Genomic DNA, 21,162 nt, shown 5'->3' on the forward strand with positions numbered 1-21,162 from the left:
GGAGCTTCTGCGCAGGCGCGGTGAGGCCTGTCTGACCGACCTTCAGCAGGGCCGGAATCACCATGTTTTCTCCGGTGGGCCTAGCAGGGCTGTCGGCCTGGGCCGTGCAGCCGCAATGGTAATGGCAGCTCGCGGGGGGAACGGGAGGGTTGCGGCGGATGGAGGGGCTCAGGCAGGGGGCAGGGGAAGCGGGTGGAGGCGAGTGGGACGGACCCGGGGTCGCAGGGCCGACCAGGCCGGGGTCCCGCAGAGGCCCCGGAGCCCGGGCTGCAGGAAGCGCTCGGAACCGGGAAGGGCGCGCCAAGTCTCCGGAGGCGGGCTAGGGCGGGGGGAGGGCCACGAGGAGTGCTTATCTGGGTCCTCGAGAGTGGGGCCTTGGGCCCAGTTAATTTCAGGGTAGTCTTGGATCCTCTCAGCTACTAAGTAAATGCTTAGGGAGCCTCTGCTGCGCGCCAGGCGGCGAGCCTCTGGGAGGCCTTACCCGGGCCCTCAAAGTGGGAGAAGGGAGGGCCCCAGGAAAGGTCCAGCGGAAGGTTAAGGTGTGCTTTTTGTCCTTGACGCCTTTTGAAACTCTCCGGTGCAGAGCGCAGTAACGCACAACGCGAACTAAGCAGTGACCTTGTAGCAGGCGCTTTGCTGGGCCCAAGTGAATAAAATAAGTGCCCTCGTGGGTTGCAGAGGGGACCTTAAATATCTGTTGGTGAGGAAGGGGAAGAGACCTTGCACTATCTCGAAACCGTTGTGCTGAATCAGTAACCCTGCAAGGTCATGACATCGTCCCAATGCCCCGAGGAGGAGGAGATAGATGGACTTCTATGCGTCATCTGTTCACTGCCATGCAAGTTTTAGGGATTTTAAACATTGGTTTCCCCCCACCCCCCAGAAAAAGCATCTTAGAAGGCCTAGGAATAGGCAGACAAACGTTGGTTTGTATGGTACCCTGTAATAGGAGGAGATGTGATGAAGCTAGACAGAGTCTGGAAGGATTTCAGATACAGTGCTAAAGGGTTAGCTATAGACTGTAGCACTTCCCCGGTTTCACAGTAAAGGAGAATTCTAAGGAGCCACCCCACTAAACTAGATTTTTGTACCTAATTTATGAGAAGGGACTATAAAGCATTAATTAAAATAGGTATGTGTTCATTAAGCAAAAAGTTTATAACAATAAAAGATTTTCAGCTTAATGAAGTAATTAAATCTGATGTGAAAAACCTACATACAAATGTTAGTGGATTTGCCTTGGAATTCAGAGTTTCTTTCTCCTAATATTGAAAGAGTATTCATGGGAAGTAAGAAGTCACCTTAGTTGGAGTCTCACTGGTATAGGTTGTCCCATTTCTTAATCACTCAGCGCACATTTGTTGGGTGCTTGCCCTGCGCCAAGTTGGCACTGTGGAAGGTGCTAGAACGTGGTGAACAAATCGACATGATCCTGGTAACCTTTGTGGGACACTTCCTCACATGCAGTGGTGCTCTGCAAACATCACCTCTCTTTCCTTCCTTCCTTCCCATCTTGCTGTGCATTAATGTTATCTGTAAATATTTTTAGAACTTTAAGTTATCCAAGTTGATCTTTAAAAATGGACAGTTTCTGAAATGAGGACAAAATACATTACATAAAATTGTAAAAATAACTTTTAAAAAACCTGTAAGATCTTTTGAAGATCTTTTAGTAAAGAAGCATTTAAGCGCTTGCTGGGTCTGAGACAACTACTGCTTGGGGTGGGACTTGAACCTCAGTCAGCAAATAAATGTCGAAGTCCTGACCTTACTCTCTTTGGAGTGTTGGTTTTAAATTGTTAGGTTATGAATATTCATCAAACGTCAGTTTCCACCTTGCAAGGCATACTTGGTCCTCTTCCTTTTCATACATTCCATCACTCTAGGTGCCTGCTGTCTTTCCTGCCTCTTCTGCCTTTTCCCTTCCACTCCCTATAATTGCCTTTTAAATTCAGAAACTAAAGCCATCTTAATGTTTCACATGCCACAGAATTAATTTGGAAGGGAAATACATTATACTTTTGTCTTTGCAGAACCAGAAAGAGGCATTTCCTTGGTTGTGTTTTGGTTATTGAAAGCTTTTTAAAATGCAATTTGTTGTTATAGTTTTGGTTTCAGGGAGGTTAGCATACCAACATTAACTAAACATTAGGCTTAATTAAACTTACAGTGAAGTTGTTTTAATTGTTCAGGGTGTCAGTAAAATACCCTAAATTTTTGGAAATTAAACTTTTTTAAAGTAGTATTTAAGAAAATGGAAATAAGAAATTTGGGGGTGGGAAAGAGTGATTTTTCTATCTCAAATCAGGGGGAAATACATTTCTATTTCCTAGTTTTCCACATTATCTAAAATGGAACTATTTTATAATAGGAAACCAGTAGGCTGTAAGTTGAACTATGGACACTGAAAAGGGGGAGAGATGGCATTTCAGGAGAGAGAAGAGAGGCCATCATCTGAGGCTGACATAGCAGATATTTACTTTTAAACGTGAGGCAGCAGCCTGTAGTGTACCCGATGGAGTGGTGCCAAACTGCCCGGCTTTGAATCCTGACCACCACTCACCTGGCGGTGTGGCCTTGGGCAAGTTACTCAGTGTCTCTGTACCATTTCCTCCTCTGTTAAATGGGGGTAATGCTAGTACCCCATTCATTGGATTAGTGTGAGGATTAAGTGAATCAGTATTTGTAAAGAACCAAGGACAGTGGGAAAAATGCTTGTGAGGATCCAGATGTATCAGTTGAAAAATGAAAACGAATTTATACATACACGTTCTACATAAAATGTAATGTGAGAAGGTTAGAAGCCTAACAAGACTGAATTGTGTGTCATGGTTGGTGATAAAGTTCTGGGGAGTCACTTGGTGGAGAGGCCAGGGTTGGACTTTCACCCAGGCATTCAGTGTTAGAATTAGCCATACTTCATAATTTTCTTTTCCTTAGGAATTAGTGGGTGCTGCTTCTTCCTTAATTTTTATATTATTCAGCATTATACACTCCTTAAAATTCATTCAAGCTGTCTGTAATTTCTTTGAATGATACATAGTTCACCCACGAACCTGCTGTGTGATCATAGTAGATCATGGTAGTCTGCCATCTATCTGTGCGATTTGCCCTCTGCTGTATTTGACGTGTTTCTAGTTTCTCAGATAATCTCCCGAGAATTTTTTAGGACATGGTGCAATTTTCCAGAACACAAAACTGACACAGAACTTCCTTTATCTTCTCATTTGCAAAAGCTGTATATTCAGTAGAGCAGTCTGTCGCTAGAGGGAGTTCAGATCAGCTCGTGGTTATTTTGCACTCAAATTGTACTTAAAAAATAACTTTGTAACACAGATAGACGTGTTTAGAATTAAATGAAGTCTAAACATGAGAGTGCTTCAAAATTGGGGAAATTAGGGTGTGTGCACAGCAGAAAGAATCACAAAAGATCCTGTATCTTCCTGCATACCTCTCACTTGGGATACATGTGGAGACCCGAACATTCTGTGTTCATCCAGATATGGCATGCAGTTCAGATTTTGTTCGATATGATGTACTCTGACTAGAAACCTGTGTCAGTTAAATTGGAGTGCATGCCTAAGACCATACTGTCCCAGTGTCACTCTTTATAGTCTCTAAATTTAGAATGGGCAAAAAAGTTATTCCAAAAAAAGAAAATCATCCCCAAAATATTACTTTTCAAGTGCCATGATGAAAAAATGTTCATGGGATGGTCATTATGTTGGTAAGTCTGCCCTCTGAAACTAGCAGAGCTTGTCAATGTTTGACAGCTTTTATCTTTGCCTTTGGGGGATCCACTCTTAAAACCAAACCCCTAATGTTTTCCAGATCATCTCCTTCCTCTTATTTTCTTTATTTTTCTTTCTCCATGGCTGAGTAATACCAGTAGTAAGATACATAAGTCAAGAGATTTTTAAAAAATAACTGTTCTAGTTATGAACTTTCAGACTTACTTTTGTGCACATAAACACATAGAATCACAAAAATGGCATCATATCTTATAGCCTGCATTTTTTAGTTATTATAGACTTTTTTCTAGTCTGTTTTTTAGTACAGTTTTAGATTTATAGAAAAATTGAGTAGCACAGAGAGTTGCATATACCCACACCCCACTCTGGACATTTTCCCCAGTCATCAACATCTTGCATTAGTGTGGAGTGTATACTACAATTAATGAACCCGTGTTGATGCATTATTAACTAAGGTGCATAGTTTCATTAAGGACACTCGTTTTGTTGTACACTTCTGTGGGTTTTGACAAATGCATAGTGACATGTGTCTTCCATTACAAAATCATGCAGAATAGTTTCACTGCCCTAAAAATCTCTCCCTAAAATCCTGGCAACCACTGATATTTTTATTGTTGCTAAAGTTTTTTCAGTTCTGGAATGTCTTATAATTGGAATCATACAGTATGTAGCCTTTTCAGATTGGTTTCTTTCACTTAGCGATATGCAATTAAGGTTCCTCCATGTCTTTTTGTGGCTTGATGGCTCGTTTATTTTTATTGCTTAATACTGCTCCAACCGTATGGATGCACCTGTCTGTTTGTCCATTCATTCATGTATTGAAGGACATCTTGATTCCTTCCAGTTTTTGGAAGTCATGAATAAAGCTGCTATAGGAATGTGAATGCAGGTTGTCATGTAGATAAAAGTTTTCAGCTCAGTTGGGTAGGTATCTAGGGGTATGATTGCTGAATTGTATGTTTAAACTATGTTTAGATTTGTAAGAAGCTGCCAAACCATCTTCCAAAGTAGCCATACCATTTTGTATAACCACTGGTGATCAGTGAGAGTTCCTGTTACCCCACATTCTTGCCGTCATTGGTATTGTCAGTTTTTTTTTAAATTTTTGGCCATTCTTTGGGATTTTCTATGTAGTTGATCATGTCATCTATGAACAAAGACAGTTTTATTTCTTCCCTCCCAACCTGTATACGTGTTGTTTCCCTTTTTGTCTTACTGCATTAATTAGGACTTCAGTACAATGTTGAGTAGGGGTGGTGAGACAGGGCATCCTTGTCTTGTTCCCAGTCTTAGGGGGAAAGCTCCTAGTTTCTAACCATTAAACCTTAGGGGGTGTTTTTATGGATGTTCTTTATCAGGTTGAGGAAGTTCTCCTCTGTTCCTAATTTGCTGAGAGGTTTTTAATCATGAATCGGCATTTGATTTTGTCAGATCCTTTTTCTGCATCTATTGATGATACCATTTTTCTTCTTTAGTGTGTTGATGTGGTGGATTATATATTTGAATTTCGAATGATGAACCAGCCTCACATACCTGGAATAAATCCCACTTGGTCGTAGTGTATAATTGTTTTTAATACATGGTTAGGTTGCATTTGCTAATATTTTGTTGAGGATTTTTGCATCTATGTTCATGAGAGATATTGTTCTCTAAAATTCATTTCTTATATAATGTCTTTATCTGGTTTTAGTATTAGGGTTATGCTGGCCTTATAGAATTAGGACATATTCCCCCTGCTTCTCGTTCTAATTCTCTTTCTTTTTCTTTTTTTTTTTTTAATTTTATTTTTTTTGGCACCAACTACCATGTCTACTGATAGTTACAAATCTGTTTCAAATCTCAATACCTCATATGTTTCCCAGACCTGGTTAGGATTTCCACTTGGTCGCATGGTTTTTTAAACTAAATCAAATTCAAACTTCATTATCTCCAGGGAGATCTCCCCCACCCAGTTTTTCTCTCTTGGTTAAATGACAACAGTGTTCATTTAGGTCATTAAGTTAGAAACCTTTGGGTCTGCTTGCTCTCACATCTGGTTTCCTGTTGCTTTGCCAACCTCTCAGTCCAGGTGCTTGCCTTCTCTTGTCTGGAAGCCCCTTGTTTGGCCTCCATGTCATCAACATTTGGTATCATTTTGTGCTTTTCACTGCCATCGGAGATACCTTACTGAAAAACTAAACTGATTTGTGGGCTTAGAAACATTCATCATTTTTCCAGTACCTATAAAATAATATTTAAACTTATTAACCCAAGCTATGTCTCCAGCTTCAAAACTACATCCAGTTCCTAGGAATGCCCTCCTTAGGCCCTCCTTTATGCACAAATTTATGGATTCTTCATTTCTCCCATGGAGCTTTCCAGGCCAACACAGGTACTTTATGGACTTAAGAGCTACAAGATAATGTATATTCAATAACGTGTCTTCACCAGTAAGAGGAGGATCCTCTCGTAATTTATCTTTCACCAACATTACTTTTAAGTCATATCATTTTGACTTTAATGCATCAGCACTTTAAAAGACTGTCGAAAATATTTAATGTAAATTTCATGTAAATCTAAATTTGCATAAATCTTGTTTATGAGGTAATAGTATGCTTCTTGTGGTCAGAGACCATGTCCTGGAGCAGAGTAGCTGCTCAGTAAAGAGCTTACTGAATTGAGTTGAAAAAGTTAATTGGTTTAAATAAACTGTACTTTGACACATGTGGTCATGTTAGAATGTGTAGTTGACCCTAAGGGTTATTTGAAAAGGTTTCGGTGAACTGAGGCAGTCAGCAACAATATAGGCAAAGACATAGGGGTGGGAATAGAGCATGTGTGAATGCCATTGTGACTTCAGTGGAAACTTTGTGTTAGATCAAATAGAATGAGATCTTTTTTTTTTTTTTTTTTTTTTTTTTTGTGGTACCTGGGCCTCTCACTGTTGTGGCCTCTCCCATTGCAGAGCACAGGCTCCAGACGCACAGGCTCAGCAGCCATGGCTCACGGGCCTAGCCGCTCCACGCCATGTGGGATCTTCCCAGACCGGGGCACGAGCCCGTGTCCCCTGCATCGGCAGGCGGACTCTCAACCACTGCGCCACCAGGGAAGCCCTAGAATGAGATCTTTGATGATGTAGGGTTTGGTATCAGTATTGAGGTATTTATGTATACACACACACACACACACACACACACACACACATACATACACATTCAGTCTTATAGATCATTTCTTTATGGGATACTCTTTAAATCAGTTTATCAACTTTGAAAGTTTTTCTTTGAGCTATTTTTCAAAAAACTAAAATGTTTTTTACCACCTTTATTCTCAGGATCCAAGTTCGAAATATGGCAACCTTGAAAGATAGTAAGTACTTTATCACAATATGTGAATTAAGAAAAACTAAACTTTGACAAATAAAAATGTGCTGCTTTAGCCCATTTACATATTTGGTCAAAATGGACACAGTGAATCTATGTCATCTCTGTGCGGCATTGAACTTGTTTTGGAAAAGACCCATGTGAGGTGACACATGGTTGTTGATTCTGTTGTCTGTAGAATGATAATGATATAACTAGAAAAAACTACTGTGTGTGTGTATAAAATATTACGGAATATGTGGCAAAAGGCCATTTTCAGTACCATTTAGTGTTTTAAATACATAATTTATTGATACTATTATGTTGCCGTTTTGCTTGTCCTCTCCAGGTAGCACAAGGTCTGAGTTATTGGTACTCTAACATTAAGCCTAGTTTAGCAGCTGCTATTAATTGAAGGTCTAACTGCTAATTATTCTACCTTGAAGTTTAGGAAAATATTTCGATAAATTCACAAATGAAATGGTAACTCCTTTATCTTAACACAGCACTTCTATTTTTCAGTTACCAGGCGACTAAAATCAATCAAAAACATCCAGAAAATTACCAAGTCTATGAAAATGGTAGCAGCAGCGAAATATGCCCGAGCTGAGAGGGAGCTGAAACCAGCCCGAGTGTATGGAATAGGATCCTTGGGTAAGAGGAGAGTGCAGTCACAAATTACTAAGTACCGTTTAACCTAGAGATGACTGCTCAGGACTCATCTGTCCTGAGTACTTCCAGGCCCCCATCTATCACAGCAGCCCTGTGCGGGTGGGGACTGTCAGAGCTCCCGCTTTGCCGATAGGAAAAACTGAAGCCCAGTGCAGTCATAACTACACCTCTGTGACTTGGCATCTGAACCTATTTGTTAACCACTGTATGTGATCATGTTCACTTTTAAGATATTCTGAAAATTTTCCTAGATTATTAAATACACCATCAAAAGAACTTGGAAGTTTAGTGCATTAGACTCGAATGCTTGATTTCTTCCTGTTACACTGTGATGTGATCTTTTAGGACTGCAGGGTGGGGAGGGGGTGCCCTGCAGTGGAAGGTGACTGGGTAGTCATGGATATGACTGTGAGTACATGAGCGGAATGTTTAAACATTAGCTGTAAAGAGGGAGAAATTTGCTTATTTCCAAATTGAAGAAAAGATGTATCTGTATCATCTGTGTGTTAATGCCTCTATGTATTACATATAAATTACCTTGTGCAATAGTTTTCTTGTGCTCTTCATATTTTTTAAGCATGCATTTATAGCATGCTTTTTTTAATCAGTGTTTTTGGTTTTTTTTGGCTCCATTGGGTCTTCGTTGCTGCACGCGGGCTTCTAATTGCGGTGGCTTCTCTTGTTGGGAAGCACGGGCTCTAAGCACGCAGCCTTCGGTAGTTGCGGCACACAGACTCAGTAGTTGTGGCTCGCGGGCTCTAGAGTGCAGGCTCAGTAGTGAGGCACACGGGCTTAGTTGCTCCGTGGCATGTGGGATCTTCCCGGACCAGGGCTCAAATCTGTGTCCCCCTGCATTGGCAGGCAGATTCTTAACCACTGCGCTACCAGGGTAGTCCAATCAGTTTTTTTATATATAAATTTATTTATTTTATTTATGTTTATTTTTGGCTGCACTGGGTTTTTGTTGCTGCGCGTGGGCTTTCTCTAGTTGCAGCGAGCAGGGGCTACTCTTTGTTGCAGTGTGCGGGCTTCTCTTGTCGTGGAGCACGGGCTCTAGGCACATGGGCTTCAGTAGTTGTGGCTCACAGGCTCTGGAGCGCAAGCTCAGTAGTTGTGGCACACGGGCTTAGTTGCTTTGCAGCATGTGGGATCTTCCCGAACCAGGGCTCAAACTCATGTCCCCTGCATTGGCAGGCAGATTCTTAACCACTGCGTCACCAGGGAAGCCCTAGCATGCTTTTTTTTAAGCACGCTGTAAAGAAACTTCTGTATGAGAAAACGATAGGGCACTAGGCTTCAGTGGAAATGCCTCCTTGCTTTAAAAATGCCATATTTAGGGAATTTCCTGGCGGTCCAATGGTTAGAACTTGGCACTCTTATTGCCAGGGTTCGGGTTAGATCCCTGGTTGCGGAACTAAGATCCTGCAGGCTGTGTGGTGCAGCCATATTCAGCTTTTCCTAGGAGGCATAATGGAGACTTGCTAAGTTAGGGTTAGCAATCATTAGCAACCCCAGCCGTTTGCTCTCCTGAGTCCTGTTCTATAACCAGCATAATACTGAGCACCTAGTTAGCGGCCCGGTAGAGGTTGATAAATTACTCTAGCCTATTTTTATGAAAAGGTGAAAGTCATTCACTGTTCACCTTTCATGCTGAAATGAATAAGTGTAATAAATTTGTTTCCCCTCAAAACTCTATAACCACAAAACTATCGAATAAGGAAATTGACTCAGATATCTAATTATAGTATTTGTGGTGTGATATTAAAAATTCAAGTCAAGGCTGCCATTCAGCTTCTAAGTCCTTCAAACTAAAAAAATACTAACTGCTAGATATTAAATGGCTAATCATTTAAAATATTTAAGAACTTTAAATAGACATTTTATGCTGTACAATATAAAACAAAAAGAGACTGAAAAGGAATATTTTCTCCACTTCCCTAAACTTTGGAGTTGAGTATTTACCTCTCCTTGCTTTTTATGGAGGGTCCTCAGGTATTGAAATTTGAGAATTACTGCTCTATACTGAAAAAGGCGATAGCAGGAATTTTGTTGAAGTGGGGAATGTGGCAGCCGTGAAGATGCACTTTGTAACTAGAGTGAGCACAGCTGCTGAATCGTCCTGTGTTTTTGCACCTAAGCCATGCTTCCCACGGGCTGCTCCTGGCCAGCACCTGAGCACAGATGGGATACTCAGGTAGGCGTGTTCTTGGGAGACTTGGGGCTCCCTGGCAGCCTCGCTGAACTTTCCCTCAACTGTACAGCGGTCCAGGAAGCTGCCACCACACCTTTCATCCCACTGGTCAGACTGGCATCCTGGTGTGATGGCTATTCTGACCCCCTTCCTATTTTCTCTCACAGGCATTTCCCCAGTAAAATCCATGTATATTTTATCCTATTTAAACACCTCTTGCCTTCTGCTTCTTGGAAGACCAACAAAGTGAGGTTGTTAGTAATACCAAAAATAGGGACTTCCCTGGCGGTCCAGTGGTTAGGACTGCGTGCTTCCACTGCAGGGGACACGGGTTTGATCCCTGGTCCTGCAAGCCACGCAGCCCAGCAAAAATAAATAAATAGAAAATAAAATGGCATCCATCATTTAAATGTCAGCGGTTTTCATAAAAGCTTGCTATGTAGATTATATGAGCATTTCAGTAAATATTTGTTTTCTGCTTTTTTGGTTGTACACTGAAGATCTGTGTTCTTTAGAAATTTGGCAAGTCTAGAGAAGTTGGTACTTCTATAAGTCTGGCCTTTTTACAAGTTTTTTAATTGTGCTAGCAATTTCTTTTAGTCAGTACTTAAGATAATTTGGCCCTTAGGAACCTCTGTCTTAATAGAGATTTAAACCTTTATGGTTTTTAGCCTGATTGTAAATGAAATACATGCACAGACACTTGATTATATTGAGGCATCATTTTGTAAATTAGGGTTATTGCTGTATTTAGTGTAATTACACACACATTTTTTTTTTTAGCTCTGTATGAAAAGGCTGATATTAAGGTGCCTGAAGACAAGAAGAAACATCTCCTTATCGGTGTGTCCTCAGACCGAGGGCTTTGTGGTGCTATTCATTCCTCGATTGCTAAACACTTAAAGAGTGAGGTGGCCAATCTCACAGCAGCTGGGAAAGAAGTTAAGATTGTTGGAGTTGGTGATAAACTCAGGAGTATACTTCACAGGTAATTTAAGTATATATTGTTTATGTTTAAAAGGCCGCAAGAATGAATAAAGGGAAGTTTCTTTGATAGTTTATTTAAGCAAGGTGTCTTTTTTTGGTTACCATTTTATACACAGAGGTTTTGTTTTGTTTTGAATTTTTTTCCAGAATATAGTAGAATGGATAGATTTCCCCTGTTTTCTATTTATCTTTTGTTTTTCCTTCTTCCAGACCATAAATGGAATACAGTAGGAATATCAGAAGCTATGGGTTTTTGTTTTGGGGGACGTTTTTCAGTTTTTTTTTTAACGAGGACCCTAAGGAGCTCTCACAGCCAGGAAATGCCAGAAATGAATGACAGCTGATTAGGGCTGGAAGGAGAGAAGTAAAGGCAGAGAGAAATGCAAGACAGGAAGGGCCTGGTGTTAGTCCTTAGTTCTTGGCAGGTGCTGAAGGAAAGGGACAATCACGATAATGCAGGGGCGCCTTAACTCAGTGAACACCCCCCGCCCCCCTCAAAAAAGCTTGATCCATAGTGAGCGTGTTTTTTCCTTGTTCTCTGTTCTTTCAGCAGAAGTATTCTGTTAAACTATTTTATGTGACCTCTTCATTTTCTTGTAGGACTCATTCTAACCAGTTTCTGGTGACATTCAAAGAAGTGGGGAGAAGGCCCCCTACCTTTGGGGATGCGTCGGTCATTGCCCTTGAACTGTTAAATTCTGGATATGAATTTGATGAAGGGTCTATCGTCTTTAACCGATTCAGGCAAGAAAAATGTTGAAATCTGAGCTTTTTTATGTTTATGTTCAGATTTTTCCATTAAGTAAATGTCTACTTAACAGTTTAAAATTATACTTTTGGAATTTACATTTGCTTTTGCCGTTTCTAGGTCTGTCATCTCCTACAAGACAGAAGAAAAGCCCATCTTTTCCCTTGGTACCATTGCAAGTGCTGGTAAGTAGGTTTTGTATGACAAGTATTTTTCCTATAGAAAGGAGAGATTTGTACATTTAGGAAAACAGTGATTGTCAGGGTGGCTTTTTTTCAGCAGTAACAAAAATGACGTTGGGCTGTTTATCACCATCTATTAGTGGCTTCCATGAAATCATAAACATTTATTGTTTGACGACTCTTACTGCATTCTTTCATTAATTTAATAAATATCCATTGAAGGCCATCGTTAGATATGATTTCTGTCCTTGGAGGTTGAAGAACTAAGCTAGAATGATCTGTTGGCTTTGCAATCTGTGTGTGGGACCCCTCCCTAACCACAAAACAGACGCTCTAGAATAGAGATTTGAACGCTATTCACAACTAATATACGTTGAACAACTCAGTTCTCTTGTTTTGCTGTTTAAACAAAGTGATCATTGCTCAGTGATGCATCCTGGAAATAATACTCAGGAACTGATTTTATTTTCCCTTTCTGTATATTAGATTTCTCCTGTAATAGGTGTATAACTTTTACATTTTATTTTTAAATAAATCTATAACTTTTACATTTTATTTTTAAATAAATCTTTATTTTTTGGCTGCGTTGGGTCTTCATTGCTGCAAGTGGGCTTTCTCTAGTTGAGGCAGGCAGCAGCTACACTTTGTTGCAGTGCGCAGGCTTCTCATTGCGGTGGCTTCTCTTGCTGCGGAGCATGGGCTCTAGGCGCACGGGTTTCAGTAGTTGCGGCGCATGGGCTCAGTAGCTGTGGCTCATGGGCTCTAGAGCGCAGGCTCAGTAGTTCTGGCGCACGGGCTTAGTTGCTCCGCGGCATGTGGGATCTTCCCGGACCAGGGCTCGAACCCGTGTCCCCTGCCTTAGCAGGTGGATTCTTAATCACTGCGCCACCAGGGAAGTCCCTATCACATTTACATTTTAACGTCTTAGAAATTGGGATGCTTCTACCAGTCAATATGTATTTTTTCAGTATGTCATTTTTAATTGGCTGTGTTATTTTCTTTCTTCATGGTACATAAAATAGGAGTTATAATCCACCGCATCTTAAATTTGATGAAATCCAGTACTGTCTCAGCACTTTACACTAATGAGTGAATTTTCAAGTCTGCTGCTACGTTTCCACTGCCTAATTACTAAAATGCACAGCAGCCTCTTAACTCTTCTCTCTTCCACATTCTCAGAAAAGCTTTCCCTCCCTTATTTTCCTGAAACTTTCAGATTTCCCCAATAATCAAATGGCTGAAATGGGATTTTTATATTACACTATACGAGTCTCAGTTCTTTCCTTAATTTCTTTATTGAAAAACGCAGTCACTGACTGTTGGGTGGCTTCGTGCCCAGCACGCTGCTAGATACCATCCAAAGGATTTGTATCCGTGAAATGTGGTGCTGTTACTTTAAATGTGGACTTCTTAAGTTTTATGAAGTTAAGCATTTGAAGTAGAATATCAGATGCTTTGTTTACACATCATATTTTTTGAAAATCTATTATCTATAGTATGGAAATAGATGAAGATTTTAGAACTGAGTCCTTTAACCAATCTTACGTTGACTTCTCTGTAATTATAAAGAGTTTTTCTACCAGGAAGCTGTCTTGATTAAATCAGTCTTTGTGCTGTATCGCTTCAGAGAAATCCATGGCTTGTTTTAACAGAGAGCATGAGTATCTATGATGATATTGATGCTGACGTGCTGCAGAATTACCAAGAATACAGCCTGGCCAACATCATCTACTACTCTCTGAAGGAATCCACCACGAGTGAGCAGAGTGCCAGGATGACGGCCATGGACAATGCCAGCAAGAATGCTTGTAAGCGCTGAGAGAATTCCCTTATGGAAAGCAGCATGAAGACCCTCACGTCAAAAGGCATTAGCGATTCTGGAAGTGGACCAGGAAGCAGGAGAGCTGGGGTCTAGTCCTGGGCTCTGCCACCGATTCTGTGAGGATAGAAAAATTATATTCTCTGCCTTAAAGGAAGTAATATCTTACTTGGTACGCAGTAAGTGTGCAGGTACTTTGAAAAGGTATCTCGTGGAAGAAACAAAACTACCTTCATAAAATTTTTTGAGTGGCCAGTTTGGGTACCCAAAAGGAAACAATCTTATTTTTGAATTAAGCAACACACGTCTATAAATGAGTTAGTGACAAAGGTATTCTTTTCTAGTTTTAGATCTTGTTGTCTTTTGTTCTGTTTGTAGCTGAGATGATTGACAAATTGACTTTGACGTTCAATCGCACCCGCCAAGCTGTCATCACCAAGGAGCTGATTGAAATCATCTCCGGTGCTGCGGCTCTGTAAGTAACTGTGCGTCACCCTCAGACGCCGTGTCTCATCTGTGCCTGCTAGTTTAGCCTTTGCATGTTTAAGTTTTCTGTTTTGTTTTGTCTGTTAACGATGAAGTGATCCATTGCTTATCTTGTTTCCTTAATCGTAGAACATAAAGTTTGATGAAAATGAGATCTCTGGTGTATTTTGATTGTTTCAGCTGAAATATTCAGGCTCAGTTTCTTCTTTTTAGAAATTAGTATATTGCTAGCTTTCACTTTCTTCAAGTTTTAGGAATAAGGACGTGAATAATTCAGTATCATTTATACTGAATGATAAATATTCAGTATCATTTATAAAATCTGTCTTTGAACTTAAAATATTATAAATCAGGCTTTCTGAGTTACAGGACTGGTTTGGGGTTTGGTTTTATATAAATCTGCAGATCATTGAATGGTGGTTGGGTCCAGGAATTTTTAAATTAAGTTTTCTGTATCAGTACTGTCTTATAAGGAGTTCTTAAAATACCACTTTCCTCAAGAAAATGTCTTGGTTGTCTAGCTAGATATGTTAATGTTTGTGAAACCACGGTTACGATAATGGGAATTCTGTTTTAAAAATTATTAAATTGAACACCCATTATATGCCTCATACAGTGCTAGGCACGGTGTTAAAGGATGTGATCCTTTCTTCCAAGGCATTTATGTGCTAATAGGATAAGAAAAAAATGCAGATAATTATGCTGAAAGATAAAATATGTCATAAGTTTTCTTTGACTCATTCTCTCTCACCTCCTGCTAATTGGTCACCAAGTTCTGTAAATCTTACCTTCTAAATATCCCTTGACCCTTTCCCCTTTATGCCCTCTTCACGCAGATCCTTGTCATTTCTCTCCCAAATTAAAAAATGTATTTTTTGAGTGGCACATATGTTTTTTTCCCTGAAATGCCATCTTTCCCCTGCACCCTTGATTGTACATCTGACTCTGTTTATCCTTCCTAACGGAGCTGGGGTAATCCTTTCTTCCAGAAATCCCCCCTTCCTGGTTTGAGTGGGGCAGCCTCCTATGCTTCCTTTCATCATAGCACTTACACTGTTTTACTAGGAATTGCCCTTCTGTTTGTCTGTCCTCCTGCGGCTTGGGACAGGGAGTGTCTCGTTCAGTCTTATAGCCCCATCACCTGGCACATACTTCCTCAGTAAATATTTGTAGAGTGAATGAATGACGTGCCATGAATATATACATTTTTTAAAATATATTTGTTTGTTTTTATTTTTGGCGGTGTTGGGTCTTTGTTGCTGTGCACGGGCTTTCTCTAGTTGCGGTGAGCGAGGGCTACTCTTCGTTGCGGTGCACGGGCTTCTCAGTGTCGTGGCTTCACTTGTTGCGGAACGTGGTCTCTAGAGCGCAGGCTCAGTAGTTGTGGCGCACGGGCTTAGTTGCTCCGCGGCATGTGGGATCTTCCCAGGCCAAGGATTGAACCCCTGTCCCCTGCATTGGCAGGTGGATTCTTAACCACTGCGCCACCAGGGAAGCCCGCCATAAATATATTAAGACCTGGAAGTTCAGCAGAGAGAGAAGTAACATTTTATTGGGTATGTGAAAACGTGAATCCAGGTTTAAGAATCAGGGAAAGGTTTATCACTATGATGACATTTAAGTTGGTCCTTTTGTCTCTGGAGGATAGAAATGGGCAGAATGCCAGAGACACAAATAAACTGGTTGAGACTGTTTTATAAGTGTTGGTTGGATCCAGCAGGCTTCCTTCTCTTATTTTGCTTTGGAGCGTGAGTTTAAGACTAATCCACCTCTCAGCCTGGTCACTACTGCTCTGTTAACATCAGAGTCCAGTGCAGTGATGAGCGGCCCTGCCGCTTACCAGCTTGATAGACGTGGTTAAGATACTCTCCCTGCAACGCAGTTGTTTTCTATGACACGGGGGCTAATACAGGGATTAAATAAGTGTATTATTCGTGTCCTCCTTGCTGTACTTCCTACTGCTGGAGCCACGCTGACTTCTTCTTGGGTGGCGTGCATGCAGAGGCCTGGGGGAAAGTTTGGACTGCGCTCTTAAGGTCTGGGAGCTGTGAGATGTGGAGAGCCAGGAAAAGAGGAATGAATGCTCGGAATAGACGGAGGCTACAGCCTCTGCAGAATTGAGGACCAGGCTCTTTCTTGATTAGGAATGCGGGGACTTGGCTGAAAAGTAGCAAAACCAGAGAAATGAGGAGAGGGAGATTGGGATATGAAGACCAAGAATTTTAAAAAGAACTCAAATAACTGGAAATTGACTAGTTTTCGCTTTCTGGAAAGGCAGTCTAAATCATTTATTGCAAGTTAGCTGTGCACCTCACGGTGGATTATTTATATGAATGGACTTGCATGCTCTGTAACCTGTCAGCTCTTCTGCTTAAAGGCTTTAATGCAGACACATTTGGCTCTTTGGTAATAATATAAAAGGCATGAATAAACCATAATATTTGAGGTACCAAATATTTAGTTGCTAGCCTAAAATTTTTTAATATATTGTATGCTGTTTATAGAAAAGTTGTTGTTTAAAGTATGCTTTCATAGTCCTGCCTACTTGCATGAACATGGTTTTATTGCTTCTAACCAGATTCAAGTCTATGACCTTTTGTAACAATCATTGAACTCTGTTTTAAGGGAATATTTTGGTAAGTATTTATATGATATACTCAAGGTAGTGAGTGAGGAAGTGGGCTTTTTTAGTCAGAAATTGTAAATGATTAACTAGCATGGATTGTTTCTTGACCTGCTTGTTTTGTGTTTGTCTTTTTCTTCTAATATAATAACCCAGGGACTAATGAAATTCGAGTTTCATCCTCAGACAAGAGGTAAAGTAGTAATATTTCACACACTCACCCCTACCCCGTCAGAAAAGAAACCCAGTCAGATAGAACTGAAGGTAATTCGGCAACAGTGAAACTGATTCCCTGAGAGATGAGATGGCCAGGCCATTAGAGCAGCAGCCAGATGGTGGGAGTATGTGGGTGATGTTAGTGGGCTTTTTTCTTCTTCGATATATTAAATAAACTGTAAGGATAAAGAATTAGCATTCTTGGGACCTCTCTGGTGGTCCAGTGGTTGGGACTCCACGCTTCCACTGTGGGGGACACGGGTTCAATCCCTGGTCAGGGAACTAGGATCCCACATGGCTCGTGGTGCGGCCAAAAAGAAAAAAAAGAAAAAAGAATTAGCATGCTTTTGAGTTATTAAACACAGGCTGGTGAGGAGCAGTGGTTCTCAAATTTCCTGGTCTCAGAACGCTTTGATACCTGACTTCACAGAGGATAGCTTAGTTCTCTCCATTTCTGTATTCATTCTGTCCTGATATTACACATCACATAGGCTCTGGAAAACTCCACCGTGTGTACCTGAGAATGAGAATAAAATAGGCAAGTAACATTGTTATAAAAATAGTTTTGCCCTCACGGACCCCATGAAAGGGTCACCAGACCAAAATTTGAGAACCACTGGTGTAGAGTAGCATTTTATTATGTAGAGTCAGTTCTTTAAGTCCCACCGAAATATGTATTATATCTTGACATCTTTATTTGTTCTGTACTTTTATTTTTCAGGTAAAGAAGATTCAGCCAGCTGATTTTGTTTTTAGCTTACTGCTGTCCTTGTCAGAAGAAATTGTTGGTCCACTGTTTAAATTAGTAAAGACAGCGAGATATTTGTAAATTATCTTACAATAAATGACTCACCGTAAGAAAATCACTGTCTTTTCTTATTATATGAGAACAGCAGTTTTCCAAATGAGATCTTAAAACACTTAAAAATATTAACATGCTACTATTAAGAAGATAGTTGAAGAGGCTCCTCTGATTTTCTGGTTGCCTAACAGCCATGGAAAGCCTGGCCTCCGTGGGGTCAGAGTGGAAGGAAGAGGCACCAGGCCACAACCCCAGCCCAGGCACCTGAGCGCCACACCTTCATAGAACAGCCAGCACAGGGAAGCAAACGCGCTGTCCAGGTCATCTGCTGTTTCTCATGTGCACGGTGTAGAATTTCAGGCATATACTAAATCTAAATAAATTTTTAAATCTTTTCCAAGGACTGAGAAACCTTTCAGTAGGATATTTACTCCATATTCGCATTTAGATAACCATTAAGATTGGGCGCGTGAGCTATTCCACACAGCGAGCTGGCCGTGCCAAACAGTGTCAGGGTTTTTTCCTATTTATTTAAAAGACGGCTTAGGGCTTTTATTGCAAAAGTAGTATAGGAATTACAAAAGACTGTAGAACTATAAAAAAATACAGAGCCCATTCTCACTTAACACTTTATATTACTCTTTTTAAAAACATTAAATAAATACATGCATATGCTATCATTTTGCCAATAACTATTCATAAAAATGAACAATAAGTGATACAAAAATGGATTAGCAACCACAAACCTGTAAAGAGCAGTGTTGCCACTTTAAGAAGAAGGCTGCCAGGGAAAGATAAACGGAACAGAATCTCAGGGTCATTTTCTAGCTTCCCTGAAATGTTACAAGAAGCATTTTGATTTCTGAGCCTTTGTGACATTTGTTTTTCTCTGAAAGCTCATAGGTCTTTACCTGTGTTGCTCTGAAATGTCACAAGGATAATTGTTAATAAGCATCCTTGGGGAAGTGTTTGCACACTTGGACGAGTACTTCTGTGTTCTTAATTTTTGGAAGTGGAATCAATGACTCAGACTATGTACATTTTTTAATTTAATAGACACTGCCAAATAGCTCTCAAAAAAGGTGGTAAACTTGTGCTAAGTGTATAAAATTGATTTCCTCTACTCGCTGAGACTATCTTTTAATCTTTAATGATCTGATGGGTGAAAAGACAATAGACTACTCATTCATTGCCCATTTTTTTAAGTGAGTTTTTCTCTTTTTCTCATTGAAACATAAGAGTTCTTTGCCTATGAGTGACATCAGCTCATTTGTGTTGCAAATTAATTTGTGTTAGAAAGTTTGCACTTCCACTACTTTCTTGCAGATGCAGCATGGGGTCTTGAGAAATAAAACTAAGCAAGGATTTAACTTTACCAGCCACACGAGCGTTCGATGTATAGAGCAGTGGTTAAGAGCATAAACTTGGGGCAAACTGGGTTGGAATCCCAGTTCAGCCCTTAACCAGCTGTGTTGACTTTGGGCAAGTTACTTAATCTTTCAGTTTTATCATCTGTAAAATGATGATTAAAATAGTACTTACCTCATAGGGTTGTTATGAGGACTAAATGAATCAATATTTGCAAAATACTTAGAAACTGATGTGGGACGAATGCTGTATCTGTGATTAAATGTTGCTTGATCTATGTAAGTGACCATCGGTTCAATATCGTGTTTCTGATGTTCTGTGTATCAGCACTCTTAAATTCTGAAGCTACGATGATGATAATTATACTTCCCTATAGGAGCTTACCATCTGGAGCAAAGACAAGCAAATAATGAAAAAAAGACGTGGTAAGGTTTTTTGGTAAACTGTTATTGAAGTATAGTGTATGTACAAAAGAAGGCATAATTCATAAGTTTATGGCTCAGGAAAATTTGCAAAGTGTAAACACTCATGTATCTACAATCTAGATCAAGATCTAAAAGGTCCTGTCGTCACAGAAGCCTCCCTTGTGTCCCTGCCCTTTTTGTTATCTCCACAAAAGTACCCACAATCATGACTTCTATCACCATAGATGTGTTTTGATTGTTTTTGAAATTTAAGTAAACGGAATCATACAGATGAAGCCTTTGGGGTCGGCTTTTTCTTAAAATTCAACAGTATGTCTGGGAGATTTCATTCACATTTGTAGAGCAGTTTTTTTCATCGTTTTATGTTACCACACGTGATAAATATCTTAGAGTTGAGTAATTCTGTTGATGGACGTTTAGGTTATTTCCAGCTTGGAACAATTATAAATGCTTCTCTAAATCTTTTGTGCACCTCTCTTGGTTTAAATTTGAAAGAATTTCTGTTGTGTACATACCTAGCAGTGGGATTGCTTGGCCATAGGTTCTGTAGATGTTCTGCTTTGGCATTGCCAAACACTTTCACAGAGTGGATGTATTGATACCAGTTTATACTCTTCCTGGCAGTTGTCTACATCCTCATCAACACTAGGTATTGTCACCCTTTTTCATTTCGCCATCCTGGTAGGAGTGTAGTGTTATATAATAATACCTTTAACTTGCATTTCCCTGATGGCCAATGAGTGGGGTTAATCATGCATATTGGTTGTGTGGAACTTAGATATTCTCTTTCCAAAAGTTTCTGAGCACTGTATGTGTGTGTGTGTGTGTGTGTGATTTTTGCTTGTTTTCTAATTGAACATGCTATTGAGATAATTGTAGATTCACATGCAGTTGTATGAAATAATACAGAACGATCCCTTGTACAGTTGCCTCAATTCGCCTCAGTGGGGGCTTCCCTGGCAGTCCAGTGGTTAAGACTCTGTGCTTCCATTGCAGGTGGAGCAGCCAAAAAAATAAATAAGTAAAAATAAATTCCCGGGGCTTCCCTGGTGGCGCAGTGGTTGAGAATCTGCCTGCTAATGCAGGGGACACGGGTTCGAAACCTGGTCTGGGAGGATCCCACGTGCTGCGGAGCAACTAGGCCCGTGAGCCACAACTACTGAGCCTGCAGTCTGGAGCCTGCGCTCCGCAACAAGAGAGGCCACGATAGAGGCCCGCGCACTGCGATGAAGAGTGGCCCCCGCTTGCCACAACTAGAGAAAGCCCTCGCACAGAAACGGAAACCCAACACAGCAAAAATTAATAAACTCCTACCCCCAACATCTAAAAAAAAAAAAGTAATAGTCTCCTCAGCTGTAAGCCAGGGACAATAGCGCCTACCTCATAAAGTCACTGCACTCAATAAAAAATATCAGCCTTCTACTGGCGTTTGAAAAAGCACACCTTCATTTAAAAATAAAAAAATAAATTCCCCCAATGGTAATATTTTACGAAACTATATCACAACCAGGAATATTGACATTGATACAATCCCAAAATCTCAGATGTCC

General features: G+C 40.4%; 1 protein-coding gene across 5 annotated transcripts; it reads left to right on the top strand.

The window, feature by feature from the left end:
* Window positions 1-35: 35 nt before the first annotated feature.
* On the top strand, window positions 36-17,883 carry ATP5F1C (ATP synthase F1 subunit gamma). Of its 5 annotated transcripts, none has more exons than XM_027121581.1 (10): window positions 36-118; window positions 7,066-7,100; window positions 7,616-7,747; window positions 10,740-10,944; window positions 11,544-11,687; window positions 11,812-11,876; window positions 13,526-13,681; window positions 14,071-14,167; window positions 16,958-16,994; window positions 17,739-17,880. In XM_027121581.1, the coding sequence occupies exons 1-9, from the start codon at window positions 63-65 to the stop codon at window positions 16,962-16,964; spliced, it is 897 nt and encodes a 298-aa protein (XP_026977382.1). In that variant the 5' UTR covers window positions 36-62; the 3' UTR covers window positions 16,965-16,994; window positions 17,739-17,880. The 5 variants fall into 5 exon arrangements, with proteins under 5 accessions (XP_026977382.1, XP_026977383.1, XP_026977386.1 ...); XM_027121584.1 differs by lacking the exon at window positions 36-118 and adding an exon at window positions 6,869-6,890 and having other exon boundaries at window positions 17,739-17,883; XM_027121582.1 differs by lacking the exon at window positions 16,958-16,994 and having other exon boundaries at window positions 17,739-17,883.
* The last annotated feature ends 3,279 nt before the right edge of the window (window positions 17,884-21,162 follow it).

Source organism: Aethalodelphis obliquidens, unplaced genomic scaffold, assembly GCF_003676395.1.
Source record: "Aethalodelphis obliquidens isolate GAN/ISIS:26980383/991018 unplaced genomic scaffold, ASM367639v1 scaffold23, whole genome shotgun sequence".
In the NCBI taxonomy this organism is placed as follows: domain Eukaryota; kingdom Metazoa; phylum Chordata; class Mammalia; order Artiodactyla; family Delphinidae; genus Aethalodelphis; species Aethalodelphis obliquidens.

What these genes read in the sequence shown, in the direction of transcription:
- ATP5F1C (XM_027121581.1), top strand. Translation starts at nt 63, where the DNA reads ATGTTTTCTCCGGTGGGCCTAGCAGGGCTGTCGGCCTGGGCCGTGCAG. An exon ending in TGGGCCGTGCAGCCGCAATG is followed by an intron (nt 119 to 7,065) that starts GTAATGGCAGCT and finishes CTTTATTCTCAG; the next exon opens with GATCCAAGTTCGAAATATGG. An exon ending in TGGTACCATTGCAAGTGCTG is followed by an intron (nt 11,877 to 13,525) that starts GTAAGTAGGTTT and finishes TTGTTTTAACAG; the next exon opens with AGAGCATGAGTATCTATGAT.